The following is a 16,854-nucleotide window of genomic DNA, read 5'->3' on the forward strand; positions in this document are numbered from 1 at the left end:
ACTGCCCTGCGCGTTTTTGCACTGCTGCACTTTGTTTTGCTTCTTTGCACATGTCCCCCATTTGTCAAGTCCTGTCTTCTTTTTTCAATAAAGATATGAATTAATATATAATGGTTTGGGATCCTTGATCGCATTTTTTGTGGTTTCCACATTCTCCTTAAGTGTTTGATTAGTGTAGAGGGGGCTCCCAAGTCCCCTGTGGTGGAGCATGTGCACTGTGGCTCCATTTCAGATGGAGATAAGCGTGTACACTGCAGATTATAAATAAGGTTAGCGCATAGGAGACATTAGATTTTTATTTGCACCTTAAATATCTAATTTACATAATGTTAGTGTAATTAGAAGTGAAAATGATCCAAATCTTGTAGTTTTTAGGCTAGGGATCTAATTAAAATATTTGCAAATTTAATCAGTGAAAGCTCCAATTACATCAATCACAGTAAGTGAATAAATTAGCTCTAATGAAAAAAACATACAACTAAATACAGTGTTTCCCGCTTTACATTTTTTTATACTGTATTTTTATCCCGTCGTTTAACAATTTGACAAATTTTGTGCTTCATTTTATTCATTTGCTGCAAGGTATACAATTTACAGTACGGAGATTACAGTAGACATTAACTGCGCTTAATACGCAACAATGATTTTGAAAAAGTGTTAACCTGTCACTGTCCCCTTTAGGAGCTGTGCATAATTGTCTCGTGAATACTTCTTATGAAATATGTACAAGACAGGTAGTACGGAGAAATGTCTGCGTACGGTGCATAGTTAGTGCAATAGTGGTGTTTTGGGATGGTCCCGTGAGTAGAAATATAGTGAAAACTCCTCTAAATAGTCAATCTATCAGAATTAACCAAGTCCCTGAGATCTGTTATTCTGCTCCTACGGATAAGGTTATGAATCACCGAGAACTTCATGGATCTTCTCACGCTATCCTCCCAAGTATTGGGATTCCATTTTTTTTTAAATATTATGATTGTTTTAATCAATATAAAAAATCCATTTATTACTGCATGTTTGTTATGACTGATATTTTTTTTTTTTGTGGAGAATACTTTAGTAGTTCTACAAAAGATGATATTGCTACTGTATAAGTGCTTGGAGACTTAATTCTATGGTCTAAATACACTGGATTTGATGTTCTTTATTTTAATATGTATGTTTCAGCGGTTGAAAATTGTTCATTCAACATTACTCCATTGGTTCACTTAAAATTTAAATTCAATACATTACTTTATATAGTAATTTTTATCTCATAGGTCAATTGTACATATGAAAATAAGATTCTTTGTAATATATCGCATCAGAGAAATCTGCTTCTTTCTCCTGCTGGACTGGTCATCCATTATCAGTATTCTCAATTCCCTGGTAAAACCTATGTTGGAGACAGATTATTCCATTTCTGAGACGTAAGATGACAGTTACTACTAATAAGATTGTACTGTATGTATAGGGGAGAGGGAGGAGGGAGAGACCGAGCTCCTCCTTCCTTTACCAACTTCTTGTTTACATAACTTTACCCGTAAATTGAGAATTTTGAAAATGAAAGATCAGTTCTAACAGAAAAAGAAACAGATTTCTCTAATCCAATATGTTAAAAGTTGCTTATTTTCTTGAGTATTTTCGATTTATTAAATAAAAATTAAAAGCATTAGTGCTCGATTAGCTTCACGTATTGCGTGCTGCGTGCCTCCTTTATTATGATGCAAAGTAGGAGTAGTTTTCACAAAACTAGAAATTGTATCTATAGAGTAATCTTGCCAGCTAATAGTCTTGTGATCACAGCAGCATTGGCACAGATTCATGCATGTACTTTCAAGAAATCAGTAATTAGTAGTACAGACAATTTTTAAAACAATTTGCAGCCAAATCTGCTGCTTTCTCCATTTATGAGCCACTTCTTCCCCATTCGCTCTGAATAAACTGCTAATTTCCATCTTACTAAAGCCTGAAAGTCAGGTTGAAATACAAAATAAAAAAATGGTTCTGCACTCTATATGTCAGGGTGGTGCTTGTAGAGAAATATAATTCCAAATTTCAAGGCGGCCCAGCACTCACGTAATGTACAATTAGTTCTTCAATTCAGTCAACATAGGAAATCCAGTAGGATGTGTTTGGGCTGAAGCACATCATATTGGATTTCCTTGTTGATTGAATAAAAACTAATTGTACATTACGTGAGTGCCGGGACTCCTTGAATGTCAAGTTACACCTTTGTTGTATACTCTATGGAGACAGAATTGGGAATACGGAGTGATAAGCAGAGTAAGACAACAGGCACAAAGAGACACAGAATGAATTTGCTGAGCCTTGTAACAAGTCTTCGCCCAGAGCTGGAATCTCACCTACATAGCTCAGTACTGCTGTATAATCTCCTCTGCTGCTTTTGTCTGTATGCTGGCTAAGGAATGAAGAGTAGGTATTAGTGATGAGTGAGTATATTCGTCACTCGAGATTTCCTGAGCATGCTCGGGTGGTCTCCGAGTATTTGGATGTGCTTGGAGATTTAGTTTCTGTCGCCGTAGCTGCATGATTTTCGGCTACTAGACAGCCTGAATACATGTATTCCTAACAAACAGGCAATCCCCACATGTATTCAGGCTATCTAGCAGCTGCAAATCATGCAGCTGTGGCGACAGAGACAAAATCTCTGAGCACTTCCAAATACTCAGAGACCACCTGAGCATGCTCGGGAAATCTCGCGTAACAAGTATACTCGATCATGTGCTGTGTATGGGCGAGATCATAGCATCTAGTTTCCTCCCACTAGCTCAGAGTCAATTGCAAACTACAGATAGAGCCTGCAGATGGAAATAATACAGTATGCAAATCGTATAGTGGCCAGAAAGAGTGTTATTTCTCTTGTACACACACAACAGCTTATTCTGAAGTTTTGGTTACTCTTTTGTGACTTTACAAAATAAGTAAAACATAAGCAATAGAATAATTTATAATTGCAATATTGTATCTGAATCTTTATGGGTAAGTGCAGATTTGGTCAAGAACAGATTCAGTCATCTACTGATTTTTGTCCATTTGTATATATGATATGTAATGTTTCCAAGACCAGTAGGTAATTTAATTTTCATTATCTCTGCTGTTACATGAATATTGTTTGTGCATAATATATATATATATTTTTATCTCTAGGATGCACTCGCTGTGTATAAAGAAGCAATACTGAAAATGCCAAGGCAATTTGCACCACAAAGCTTATATAACATGATGGGTAAGAAAATGAGCCCAAAAATGTGATAAATATTAATGTAACCTCTGTATCTTGGATTAACAGTCGAGTCATATTGGTTCATGGCTGTAACAAGAAATATTAGCTATTCAGTTCTTCATATCCTTTGTAGACTGAATGGTACAGGAATACAAATTTGCTGCATTAAAATGTCCTAAATCCAGAGTTTGTGTCAGTCACTGCTTACAGTGCCAGTGTTCAGGCAGCAGCCGCACATTACCCATCGGCTAGCAGGTTACAAAGGTTAAGAAAACTGGTAATATAACTTATCATTTTAAGGTAAACATGAATTAATGCTCTGTCAATTAGGGTGTTCTTTTTATTTATTTGCATCCACATGTGACTAATCATGTAATACTACAAATTTTCTTAAAGAAACACACATGCACTGCTGACATGTTACATAAAGGAATTCTGTAAACCAGGTTTTTGCTACCCCATCTGAGAGCAGCATGAGGTAGGGACAGAGACTCCGATTCCAGCGATGTGTCACTTCTCAGCTTGCAGCAGTTTTGATAAAATCACTTTATCTGCTGCAGATCGAGCAGTCCTCTGAATACTGAGCTCTGTATAACCCCACCTCCACCACTGATTAGCAGCTTTCTTTATACACTGTCCATAGCCAGTAAAGCTGCCAATCAGTGGTGGGGTGTGGTTGGACTACATGGCAGCTGGTTTACTAGTCCTCTAGTGATAATTTCTTGCTAATAAAACCGAGACTTTATCAAGCATTCCATTAACTGATCACTGGAATCAGGGTCTCAGCCCCACATCTCGCTGTTCTCCGAATAGCTATCAAAAACCTGATCATAGATTCCCTTTAAAATAATTTTCTCATTGTCTTTAATCTGCTGTATAGTACCAAAATATATTTGCCCAAGTTTTGTCACCCAACACTCTACAAAAGTTCTTATGACGTGTACTAATACTATTATTGCGCTACCATCACTTCAACACTGGAGATTTCTTTACATATGATAGCTAATGGAAACCAGTGCTGGAGTCAGCGTTAGTGAGCAAATTATAATAAATAAACTACCAGTTCCCACGTACAATTTTCCAGTCCCGGCGGTGTGTGTCATTTTAGTGTATTAGTGTTTTTGTCCATTTTTTAATGTCTCTTTAGTTTTGCACATAGAGACTATAAAATCCTTTTAACGTTGGTTTTTATTCCCTGGGAAATGGTGTATAATTTATGACTAGCACCATTTAGCACTCCGAAAGTGTTAATCTGTCATATCCATTTTTCCATTATTTCCTCCTGCGTAGTGCATTGCTCTTCACATTTCATAAATGTTATGACTTCATTGGCAAGCGATTCTCTTCACCTGCTGTTGAAATTCCTGCTCTCACATCTATGCAATTTTACATTAGATTTTTATTATCACAGCTTTTTTTCAGAATCCTAGAATTGTAGTTCAGCAATAAACCGAGTTGGTGATCTCGTCACTGTTCGGTTATTAATGTGAATAATACTGACCTATTCAATAACACACACACATAAAATCCTTTTTAAAACCTGAAGAACACCTGGCTCGCTGACCATGAAGTGTACCTGTCTTGTCAGGTGACTATTCAGGATAAGCTTTCATGTGTGTACATGAGGAATAACACTTGCAGTTTTTACCATATTTATCTTTTCCTCTAATTTTCTGTTGCTTCAGAGTTGTCGGGTTGGAACTAACTTTTAGGATGTCTCTTATACTCAGTATAGAGAGGTGCGTCTTGCTCTCTTGCTTCTGTGTAGCACATGTGTTCAGAGGAAGCAACATGGGGGCAAAACTCCAGTGCAACAAGCAATTGGGGGAAAATTGAAACACTCACTAGAAGACAGCAGAGTCTTTGTGTGTCCGTCTCTCTTAGTGCTCATTCTGACATACATTTTTTTCACGTGCAGGAAAAATAGACTGCATTTCAGCATAGATTTTCATACGTTCCATCGCTGATTTTCATGCGTTTCATCCCGTTTTAACTAATGAGAAAACAAAAAGTTTATATTCCTTCTCCTATCTGTCAGTGAAAAACAAACCGCACACAGATAGCATACATGATTTTTTCATGAATCACTCTGTACACAAAAAAATCACAGATGTGAAAAGCCCCATAAACTGTTATAGGTACGAGTGCTATGAATAAGAATCACGGATAGAACTCGTGCGTAAAAAACTTGTCTGAATGAGCCCTTGTTCATAGAGTTAGAGTTGGAATGAACCTCCCAGGGTCATCGTGCCCAACCTCCCTGCTCAATACAAGATTCACTAAACCTTCTCAGACCGATGTCTGTACAACCTCTGTTTGGAGACTTTCATTGAAGGAGAACTTACCACCTCTCATGGCAACTTGTTCCACTCATTGATCACCATCACTGTTAAATTCTCCCTTTCAGTCTCATTCCATTGCTTCTCATGTTTCCATGTGCAAATGAGAATAAGGATGATCTTTCTACACTGTGACAGCCTTTCAGATATTTGTAGACATCTATTAAGTCTCCTCTTAGCCTTCTTTTTTGCAAGCTAAACATTCCCAGATCCTTCAACCGTTTCTTGTAGGACATACTTTGCAGTCCGCTCACCATCATGGTATCTCTTCTCTGAACTTACTCCAGTTTTTCAAAGTCTTTTTCAACCCCTTAGTGACAGAGCCAATTTGTTACACACTACGCCGTCACGGATTAAAATCCAGCAGGGCAAGCAAGGTCCCCCTGCTCACGCCAGCATATATCCCGGCCAGTTTGACGTTCGCTAATGACCATCTGGATGATCCAAAGGAGGCATGGGAGAATGTTATGTCTTCATATGAGACCAAAATAGAACTTGGTATCAACTCCACTCGCCGTGTTCAGAGGAAGAAGGAGGTTGAGTACCACCCCAAGAACACCGTTCCAACTGTGAAGCATGGTGGAGAAACCATTATGCTTTTGGGTGCTTCTCTGCAAAGGGGATAGAACAACTGCACTGTATGGAAGGAGAGGATGGATGAGGTCATGTTTTGTGAGATTTTGGCCAACAACCACCTTCCTTTAGTAAAGCATTGAAGATGGGTCATGGCTGGGTCTTCCAGCATGACAATGACCTGAACCACACGGCCAGGGCAACTAAGGTGTGTCTCCATAAGAAACAATTTCAAGGTTGTGGAATGGCCTAGCCAATCTGCAGACCTGAACCCAATAGAAAATCTTTGTAGGAAGCTGAAACTCGATGTTGCCCAGCAATAGTCCTGAAATCTGAAAGATCTGGAGAAGATCTATGTGGAGGAGTGGGGCAAAATCCCTGCTGCAGTGTGTGAGAACTTGGGACAATAACCACAGGAAATTTCTGACTTCCGTAATTGCAAACAAAGGTTTCTGTACCAAATATTAAGTTTTGTCTTTCTATTGTATCAAATACTTAATTAATTTGCATTTTATTGAACTAAATTTGTAAAAATCATACAATATGAGTTTCTGGATCTTTTTAAAGATTCTGTCTCTCACAGTTGCACTGTACCTATGATACAAATTGCAGACTTCTCCATTCTTTGTAGGTGGGAAAACTTGCAAAATTGAGTGTATTAAATACTTATTTTCCCCACTGTATATATAGATATATATGTATTTTTATGTATATACAGTATGTTTATATATAATTTTATATACAATATGTAAATATATATATATTTATTTATACACTGCTTAAAAAAATAAAGGGAACACTCAAATAACAGATCCTAGATCTGAATGAATGAAATATTCTCATTGAATTCTTTGTTCTGTAAAAAGTTGAATGTGCTGAAAACAAAATCACAAAAAATCATCAATGGAAATCAAATTTATTAACCAATGGAGGCCTGGATTTAGAGTCACACACAAAATTAAAGCGGAATGTAATGTCGTTAAAACAAGTCAAAATGAGGCTCAGTATTGTGTGTGGCCTCCACGTGCCTGTATGACCTTCCTACTGTACAACGCCTGGGCATGAGACGGCGGATGGTCTCCTGAGGGATCTCCTCCCAGACCTGGACTAATGCATTCACCAACTCCTGGACAGGCTGTGGTGCAACGTGACGTTAGTGGATGGAGCGAGACATGTCCCAGATGTGCTCAATCGGATTCAGGTCTGGGGAACGGGCGGGCCAGCCCATAGCTTCAATGCCTTCATCTTGCAGGAACTGCTGACACACTCCAGCCACATGACATCTGGCATTGTCCTGCATTAGGAGGAACCCAGGGCCAACCGCACCAGTATATGGTCTCAGAAAGGATCTGAGGATCTCATCTCGGTACCTAATGGCAGGCTACCTCTGGCGAGCACATGGAGGGCTGTGCGGCCCTCCAAAGAAAAGCCACCCCACACCATTAATAACCCACTGCAAACCGGTCGTGCTGAAGGATGTTGCAGGCAACAGATCGCTCTCCACGATGTCTCCAGACTCTGTCACATCTGTCACATGTGCTCAGTGTGAACCTGCTTTCATCTGTGAAGAGGACAGGGCGCCAGTGGCGAATTTGCCAATCCTGGTGTTCTGTGGCAAATGCCAAGCATCCTGCGCGGTGTTGGCCTGTGAGCACAACCCCCATCTGTGGACGTCGGGCCCTCAGATCATCCTCATGGAGTTGGTTACTAACCGTTTGTGCAGACACATGCACATTTGTGGCCTGCTGGAGATCATTTTGCAAGGCAGTGCTCCTCCTGTTCCTCCTTGCACAAAGGCGGAGGTAGCGGTCCTGCTCCTCGGTTTTTGCCCTCCTAAGGCCCCCCTCCACATCTCCTGTAGTACTGGCTTGTCTTCTGGTAGCGCCTTCAGCTTCTGGACACTACTGTTGTGAATTCTCTCTCTGGCTTCCCTCTGGTGATTAATGAAGATAGTGGAGCTGGTCAGATTGAGAGTTCTCTTTCTGGGCTCCCTCTGGTGGTTACTGGAGGTAGTGGAGCTGATCTGATTGACAGAGGCTTGCCACCTGATAATGAGGAAGATGATTGGAGATCTGGGGTTTCTGATTGGGATTTAAGACAGCTGACTCGCTCTATCCCTGCTGGTGATTTTTTTCCTGTGCCTCCTGAGGTCTGATGTCTCCTGCTCTTTCCCTGCATGTTCAGCTATGTGGTTCATTTGCTATTCTGTTTGCATTTGATCTGGTTTTGTTTATCTCTGCTTTGTGAGGGTCAGCTAGCTCCGGCTGGGGCTGTGCTGAATCACCACCCATATGTTACTGCATGTGCCAGTTGGTTTTGTCCCCTTTTATATTGGTCTCTTTTTGCTTTGCATTTTTCTTTGCTTTCAGAATATACCGGAGTGCTGATAATAGTGGGGGGCGAAGTCGTGTGACTTCAGTGTTTTTTGCATCAGATCAGATGTGTTGAACTTTTGCAGGGTTTTTTGCGTGATTGCAGACAGTGTCTTTCCTTTCCTGTCCTGTCTAATCAGTGTGGGCCCCATTGTTTGCTCAGTCTATTTTTCTACCTGCATTTGTGTTTTCATCTTGTCTCACCGACATTATATGTTTGGGGGCTATCTATTCCTTTGGGGTCTGCTCCGGGGCAGTTTAGATTTCCCCTTTCTTGATTTAGGCTTAGTTAGCTCTCCGGCTGTGCTGAGGTGTCTAGGATCTGCTAGTTGTGTGGCTACTGCTAGTTGTGTGGACAGGATCAGGTGTCTGCATCCGCTTAGTTACCAACCTCTCTGGTTTTCTGTGGCTTAGCCTGGGCCTGCTATCCTCCTTGGTGACCCACTCATAACACACTACACTGACAAACACAGCAAACCTTTTTGCCACAGCTCGCATTGATTTGCCATCCTGGATGAGCTGCACTACCTGAGCCACTTGTGTGGGTTGTAGAGTCCATCTCATGCTACGAGTGTGAAGGCACAACCAGCATTCAAAAGTGACCAAAATATCAGCCAGAAAGCATTGGTACTGAGATGTGGTCTGTGGTCCCCACCTGCAGAACCACTCCTTTATTGAGGGTGTCTTGATAATTGCCAATAATTTCCATCTGTTGTCTATTCCATTTGCACAACAGCATGTGAAATTTATTGTCAATCAGTGTTGCTTCCTAATTGGACAGTTTGATTTCACAGAAGTTTTATTTACTTGGAGTTATATTCTGTTTAAGCGTTCCCTGTATTATTTTTTCAGTGTATTTAGCAACTTTTTTTTTTGTTGCCTGTTACTAATTCAATTAAACAAAGCAAACTGGGTTTTTCTAGTTCAACTTTATATTCTTGTTCTAATTCTCTTTTGTTAAATATTTCTCAGCTAGTTGTTCAAAGTGACCTAAATTCCTTGATTTGCTTACTTAACATTAATATTAGTTAGCCCTTCCCTCATTAGAACATGAGTTAACGTACTGGGAAGGGGTCTGCATACATTGAGGGATCTAAGGAGCTGAGCTCCCTCCACATGTAGCTGCTGCCGGCTACATTACATAGCCAACATCTGACTCTAACAGCTGCTGATGGCGCTAAGTTAACTATTTAGATGCCGCAGTAAATCTCTTGATTTATCTCTTTTATAAATTCATTTAATTCTTTTTCCCTGTTAAAAACAAGGAAAGGGAAAAAATAAATATAGTATTGACATGTCCACTAAAGTCCTAGCTATCAAAATATAGAATTAATTATCCACTATGGTACATATGAAAAACGGAAAAAGGCATAATTGCATTGTTTGGGTCAGCACACCGCTCTAAAAAAAATTTAATTAAAAGTGATTAAACCATTTTATGTATCTCATTTTGGTATCTATAAAAACATAGTTACACAATTATTTAAGGGTGAGACAATTATTTTCTACACTTTGGCTACCGAATTTATTTTAATTATTTTTCAATAAACGCGTGAAACGATGCCATTGGGACTGGATTCAGATAAGTACCCTATTATGGTCTTTTCTGGGCATGCCTTTTTTTTTTTTTTTTTTGTGGTCTTGGGATTGATTGTACCAAAGACCAAAACTGTGATATAGGATTCCTGTATTTGATAAGGACTATAATTTACTAAGCATGTTCAGATAACTAGCTGAATAGACATAGCATGTCTGTACATCAAGCTTATGTGCATTTCACTATAAGAGCCCAGTTTCTTGATTGCTTGAGGGAAGGTTTCTAGACTAGGCATATTACATCCAGGTAGTGGAATTCTTGGCCATCTAGTACTTTAAATGGTGCAGTCTACAGGATGACTAGCTGGAGAAGAATACCTCCTATTGAGGGTCAGTTTTTTATGGGCATTTTTTGAGACAATGTTTTCACCAAGTTTAGTGAGCTATATTATAGTTCACACTGCTTCAGTTTAGCAGCAGGTGCTCTTTTCCTCAAAGACATTTAAACTCTACTGGCTATTCAGCTGTTTTTTTTTTTTTGTGTGTTTGTGGTTGGGTGGTGATAGGTTGGTTTTGTTTTTTGTAATATACTGTTAATTATGTCGTCTTTGTAGCCCTTTATTGCAATAGGACTACTTTTGTATATTTTTGTCAAATAAAAATATTGTTTGTATTGGTATTCAAGAGGGCTTATATTTGATATTCCCCTCTTTTTCTGAGATGATCTATATGTTTTTTTCAAAACCTACCTTGTTCTAGGTGCTGTCAGTTATATTTGTCTGCATATTTACTCTATTTTATAAAAAAAAAAAAAAAATTTTGAAAAAAAATGGCTTTGGGTTTTCTTTATGGTGGTTCACATATTGGTTCTCACATTGCAGTCACAATGAACTGACTTAATACAGTTAGACTTGCACAGCAGTTACTGGAGAGACAGTGATTTCATACGGAAAGTGCTATAGAACTGTGCGACCAATAGAAATTTTATTGTATCCGGAGTGCAGAATTTTTTTTGACTTGTCCTCATAGTTACATAGTTGATGAGGTTGAAGAAAAGACACATGTCCATCAAGTCCAACTTATTATCTTGCTGATTTGTTACCTATGGAACAGAAAAACACATTAGTGTCTTAGTTAACATTTTAGCTGAGAAGAATTCATGCTCACTGCAAATATGGGATTTCAGGCATTGGATCCAGAGATTTATTCTTTATCTAAACTCTGATATCCTTTACTTGTAATATTATATTTATCAAGGAAGGTATTCATCCCAATGAACCAACCATTGAAGCATGGCGTGCCTAAGGCTATGTGCACATGTGCGGAATTGCTGCGGAATTTTCCGTGGCAATTGCGCAACTTCCTGCCACGGGAAATACGCATGTGGAATTCCCGCGAAAAACTAGCGTTTTGCAAGCGTAATTAGCTTGCAGAATGCTAGCGTTTTCCAAGCGATCTGTAGCATCGCTTGGAAAACTGATTGACAGGTTGGTCACACTCGCCAAACATAGTGTTTGACAAGTGTGACCAACTTTTTGCTACTGAGGCTGCCTATGCGGCATCAATAGTAAAAAGATAGAATGTTAAAAATAATAAAATAAAAAATCGTGATATTCTCACCTTCTGGTGGCCGCCGCAGCCTTCCCGATCATCACGATGTGAAGTCCCGTTCCCAGTGATGCCTTGCGACAATGACCCCAGATGACGTAGCATCACGCGAGACCACTACGTCTTCACAGGTCATTGTCGCAAGGCATCACTGGGAACAGGACTTGCCGGGAGCATCGCTGAGGCCTGGGGATGCTGCGTGGGACGCCGGAAGGTGAGAATATCACTATTTTTTATTTTAATTCTTATTTTATCAGGGATATGGTACCCAGGGCCTGGAGGAGAGTATCCTCTCCTCCAGACCCTGGGTACCATCCGCACATTTTCTGCTTACTTTGCGCATGCTGGGCATAGACACATGCGGAAAGTAAGCGGACCAATGCATTCCTATGTATGGGGAATCTCCGCGATTCCGCAAAAAGAGTGAGCATGCTTCGTATTTTTCTGTAATGCGATTCCTCAGCAGAAAAATACGCAGCATTAGCACAGCTTGTGCGGAATGCCATTGAATTCAATGGGTTGCGGAATTTTAGCGTTTTCGCTGTGAAAAAACGCTAAAAATCCACTCGTGTGCACACAGCCTAAATGTTTTAGTTTGACTTCTCTTACAGTAAAGAATCCCCATATGTAATGATGGTGACACCTTCTTTAGCTGTTGAAGATGCTCCCTTGTCGTAGTTACTGAACTAGGTATTAAAAGATCCTTGAAATAATCTCTGTAATATTCCTTCATATTTTATACTTTATAATTAGTCCCTGAGCCATTTTTTATTCTAAACTTAATAAACCAAAGTTTTTTTTTTCTGTCTTGCAATTCACCTATTACTTTGGTTGCTCTCCTTTACACTCACTTTATTTGAGCTGCTAAAGTAGCATTTGCTCTCCCCCCAATGTATCCAAGCCTTTTTGTGGCACTTTTACTAGTTCTTTACTGTTTAATAGATAATTGTACATTGTTTCCTCTGCATTATCTTATATTTATCCACATGAAACTTCAAGGTAACCTGTCGTTCTCTTCATTATGTCCAAACTACGGGCAGCATGAATCCGAGCCTGGCTGCATGATTGCAGCCAAGTATGTTTTTTTCTGCAGTGCTCTGGGAGAGGTAGAACTAGTACTTTGCCAGCCCCAGGTTGGCTTCACCGCTCTAGCCCTCCAAATGTATTTACATAGTGAGAGACCTGTTAGTGAAATAGAGCGGCACAGCTGATCAGCGACAGCGCCGGACTAGGCTTGTTGCTCCCTATACTCTCTAGCCAGCTTTTCAAACTGTTTTCTCTGAAATCCTGGAGCGTTTCAGAGTAAAAGATACCTGGCTACAAGCATGCCACCAGGTTCTGATTCATGCAGCACGTGGGTTTTGCAGCATGAATCAGCTGACTGGTTTCCTTCTCATTTGTCACTTCTTTGCCCAAGCTTTTAGCTCCCCCCACATTACTTGTTTTATTTCTCTCTGTAGAATTATAGCCTCATCTGTGTTGATTTCCTTGCAGAGCATAGTGTCATCTGCTGGTACTGAATGATAAGAATTCACACGTGGCTTTGTTGCGGTGTTTGTTGATGCAGATTAAATTAGATTTTAAACTTTCATTCACATGATGCATTTTTTACTTGCGTTTCTTGAGCTGTAGTGTTGTATTCTTAAAACCACGACATGTCGATTATTTAAATATTTTCCCATTCAATTGAATACATTGAAAAATATGAAAATTGCATTAAAAAACATGCATTGTGTGTTCTGTGCCAAAAAAAATACTGTTTTCATTGTTGCTCAAGTTTTCATTTTTGTTTTTATGGTGGAGTTTAATACAATTTAGCAGTTTTAATCCTAAACCTGAGAAATGAAAAAAAAATATTAGGGTTTAACGGTGGTATAAGATGTTTAATGTCATCTGGATTTTTTTTGTTCTTTTATTTCTGTCAATAGTGCATTGTACTAAATGTGTTAATATAAGTGAAGCCATTCACTACGGAGAAGGGAACCTTTCTCCAAATGAGTCATCTTGTCAGACTGTTACCTAATGGAGAACCATCACATCATCTCTGGAAATGCCCTATTTTTCTCTGTTCTGTGACATTAATCTTTTGAGTACAAATCAGACAGTGCATATGAAGCTAGAGAGATTAATTTGTCTGGCATTACGGTGTGTGCTACGAAGGTTAGAGCTGGCTCAAACGTATTAGGAAAGAAATATATTTTGTTTAAAGTTTCAATTAAAACTTTGGGTCAAAAGCTGTAATGATCCCTTAGGGAGTTTACGTGCTTTAATGCCAAAATTAAAGATTGCTTAAGGATCAAGTTCAGGTTTAGATGTCTTTTCCTTTCCTCGAAACTTGATATTGTACGGTTTATTGTATTACATTGCATGTAAAACCACATGGGGCCACCTGTTACAGTAATTTGTGCTTCTAGGCATTTAGTGGTGCGAAAATGTAAGCTTTCTAGTGTAATGCTGTTATTTTATAACTGAAATGTGGAGGTACATCTTAATTTTTGCTTTCCGCAATTGGGTGATTAGATTTTTGACTTAGCTTTGAGAAAATGAAAATGTTATGATTTTAAACTGGATTAAGACCAGTACAGCTTCCACATTCTCATATCGGGTGCAGAATTGTACAGCATTTGTATAATATTTTAAGTAGATTTTACTATTAAAACCTATTTATATTTATTAGTTTATGTATGTCATGCAAAATTTTATTGGTAACTGTCAAAAACCGTAAGATCTGATACCCTTAAAGGGTAAACCTTTCTACAAACTTTTTAATTAAGTTGATAAAACGTTGTAGAGAATACAAAGTTTTCTCTTTTGTTAGGGAAAGTTTTATCGATTGTTAGGGAAAGTTTTATCGATTGTTAGGGAAAGTTTTATCGATTGTTAGGGAAAGTTTTATCGATTGTTAGGGAAAGTTTTATCGATTGTTAGGGAAAGTTTTATCGATTGTTTGGTAAAGTTTTATCGATTGTTAGGGAAAGTTTTATCGATTGTTAGGGAAAGTTTTATCGATTGTTAGGGAAAGTTTTGTCGATTGTTTGGTAAAGTTTTATCTATTGTTAGGGAAAATTTTATCTATTGTTAGGGAAAGTTTTATCTATTGTTTAGTAAAGTTTTATCTATTGTTTGGTAAAGTTTTATCTATTGTTAGGGAAAGTTTTATCTATTGTTAGGGAAAGTTTTATCTATAGTTAGGGAAAGTTTTATCTATAGTTAGGGAAAGTTTTATCTATTGTTAGGGAAAGTTTTATCTATTGTTAAATTAAGTTAGATAGTTTTAGCTATTCTAAAGGGGGTTTTACACTAAGCGATATCGCTAGCAATATCGCTAAAACGTCACTGGTTTTGTGACGTTATAGCGATATTGCTAGCGATATCGCTATGTGTGATACTTACCAGCGACCGGCTCCCCCGCTGTCCATCGCTGATCGCGCGAGAATGTCCGGCTCCATTTCTCGTCGGGCGCTTCCTGCTGAGACTTCCTGCTGTGACGACGAGCGACGCTGGAGGCGGGCGGGAGGACGCAGGATCGCTGCGTGTGAATGGTAAGTATCGTGCGCTGCGTCGCTGCTGAATCGCTGTGAGGTCTTTCTGTATGAAAGCTCACTAGCGATCATTTAGCGATGCACCAGCGATCCTGACCGGGTGGGATCGCTGGTCGGATCGCTGGTGCATCGCTAAATGTAAAAGGGCCTTAAAGGCCCCGTCTCACTAAGCAATCTCGATAGCGAGATCGCTGCTGAGTCACAACTTTTGTGACGTAACAGCGATCTCACCAGCGAGATCGCTGTGTGTGACAGCGATCAGCGAGCGGCCCCCCTGCCGGTATCGCTGATCGCTGGAAGAAACCTCTGGACATTTCTTTGGTCGCTGGTCTCCCGCTGGCCAGCACGCATCGCTGTGTGTGACAGGCGAGAGACCAGCGATCAGGTGTAAAAAAATAATAAAAAAAATAAAAAATATAGTTATTCTCACCTTCCGACGTCGCGTTCAGCCATCCTGCCTCTCTCCACGCTCCGGTCCCAGTGATCCTTTGCACGAATGACCGCGAGACTTTGTTATCCCTCGAGACCGTGACATCTCGCGGTCATTCGTGCAAAGGATCACTGGGACCGGAGCCTGGAGAGAGGCAGGATGGCTGAACGGGACATCGGAAGGTGAGAATATAACTATATTTTTTATTTTGATTCTATTTTACAGCGATGGCCAGCGATGCCGGGCGCTCGGCATCGCTGTGCTGATCGCTGGTGAAGCTGTCTGTGTGACAGCTCACCAGCGATCACATAGCGACTTACTAGCGATCCTGACACCTTGAGATCGGTGTCGGGATCGCTAGTAAGTCGCTTAGTGTGACGGGGCCTTTATACTCCTTAGTGAGCAAGCTACATTTTTCAAATCTGAGATGTATCATATTATGTAGCAGTCTTTTGAATGTGTCAACATATCCCAGTGATTTTCACATTTGTTTCCTCTTCGTGACACACTGTACTTTATGTTGATGGTGAATTTAGTTCGATATGTTTCTTGCTTATTTATAAAAATGTCAGAAATTTGACAAATTTCAAAAATTAGTAATTTTCAAGCTTTGACTGATTATTCCTCTAATCAAGATAGTCATACCACACAAAACAGCTAATAAATAACCTTTATCTCATATCTGCCTTACATCATCACCATTTGCAAATTATTTCATTTTTTTTAGCAAGTAAGAAGGTTTAAAAATGTAGCAGCAATTTTAATTTTTTTTTCAAGGAAATTTACAAATGTTATTTTTTAACCCCTTCACAACCTTGTGATTTTACGACTTTGCGTTTTCGTTTTTTTCTCCCCTTCTTCCCAGACCAATAACGTTTTTTTTTTCCCATCACATGTGACCATAGGAGGGCTTGTTTTTTGTGGGATGAGTTGTATTTTTGAATAACACCATTAATTTTACCATATAGTGTACTGGAAAACAGGAGAAAAAAAAAAGTCCTGTGAAATTGCAAAAAAAAAAAAAATATATATATAATTCCACAAATATTTTGGGGGTTTTTTGTTTACCATGTTCACTAAATTCTGAAACTGGACTATTATTATGATTCCCCAGGTCATTACGAGTTTGCTGATACCAGTCATGTATAGGTTCTGTCTAATTTAAGTGGTGAAAAAAATCCAAAGTTTGTAAAAAAAAAAAAATATTTAAAAAAAATTGTGCCATTTT

General features: G+C 39.2%; 1 protein-coding gene across 3 annotated transcripts in view; it reads left to right on the forward strand.

The window, feature by feature from the left end:
• Positions 1-16,854, forward strand: part of TMTC2 (transmembrane O-mannosyltransferase targeting cadherins 2) — a 454,418-nt gene that overhangs the window by 303,858 nt on the left and 133,706 nt on the right. For all 3 annotated transcript variants that reach the window (XM_073556991.1, XM_073556990.1, XM_073556989.1), the window contains exon 7: positions 3,151-3,229. In XM_073556991.1, coding sequence (XP_073413092.1) covers positions 3,151-3,229 — 79 coding nt within the window. The remainder of the gene's footprint in view (positions 1-3,150; positions 3,230-16,854) is intronic.

The sequence above is a fragment of the Dendrobates tinctorius genome, unplaced genomic scaffold, assembly GCF_039654945.1.
Source record: "Dendrobates tinctorius isolate UK_male_01 unplaced genomic scaffold, ASM3965494v1 ptg000241l, whole genome shotgun sequence".
Classification (NCBI taxonomy): Eukaryota; Metazoa; Chordata; class Amphibia; order Anura; family Dendrobatidae; genus Dendrobates; species Dendrobates tinctorius.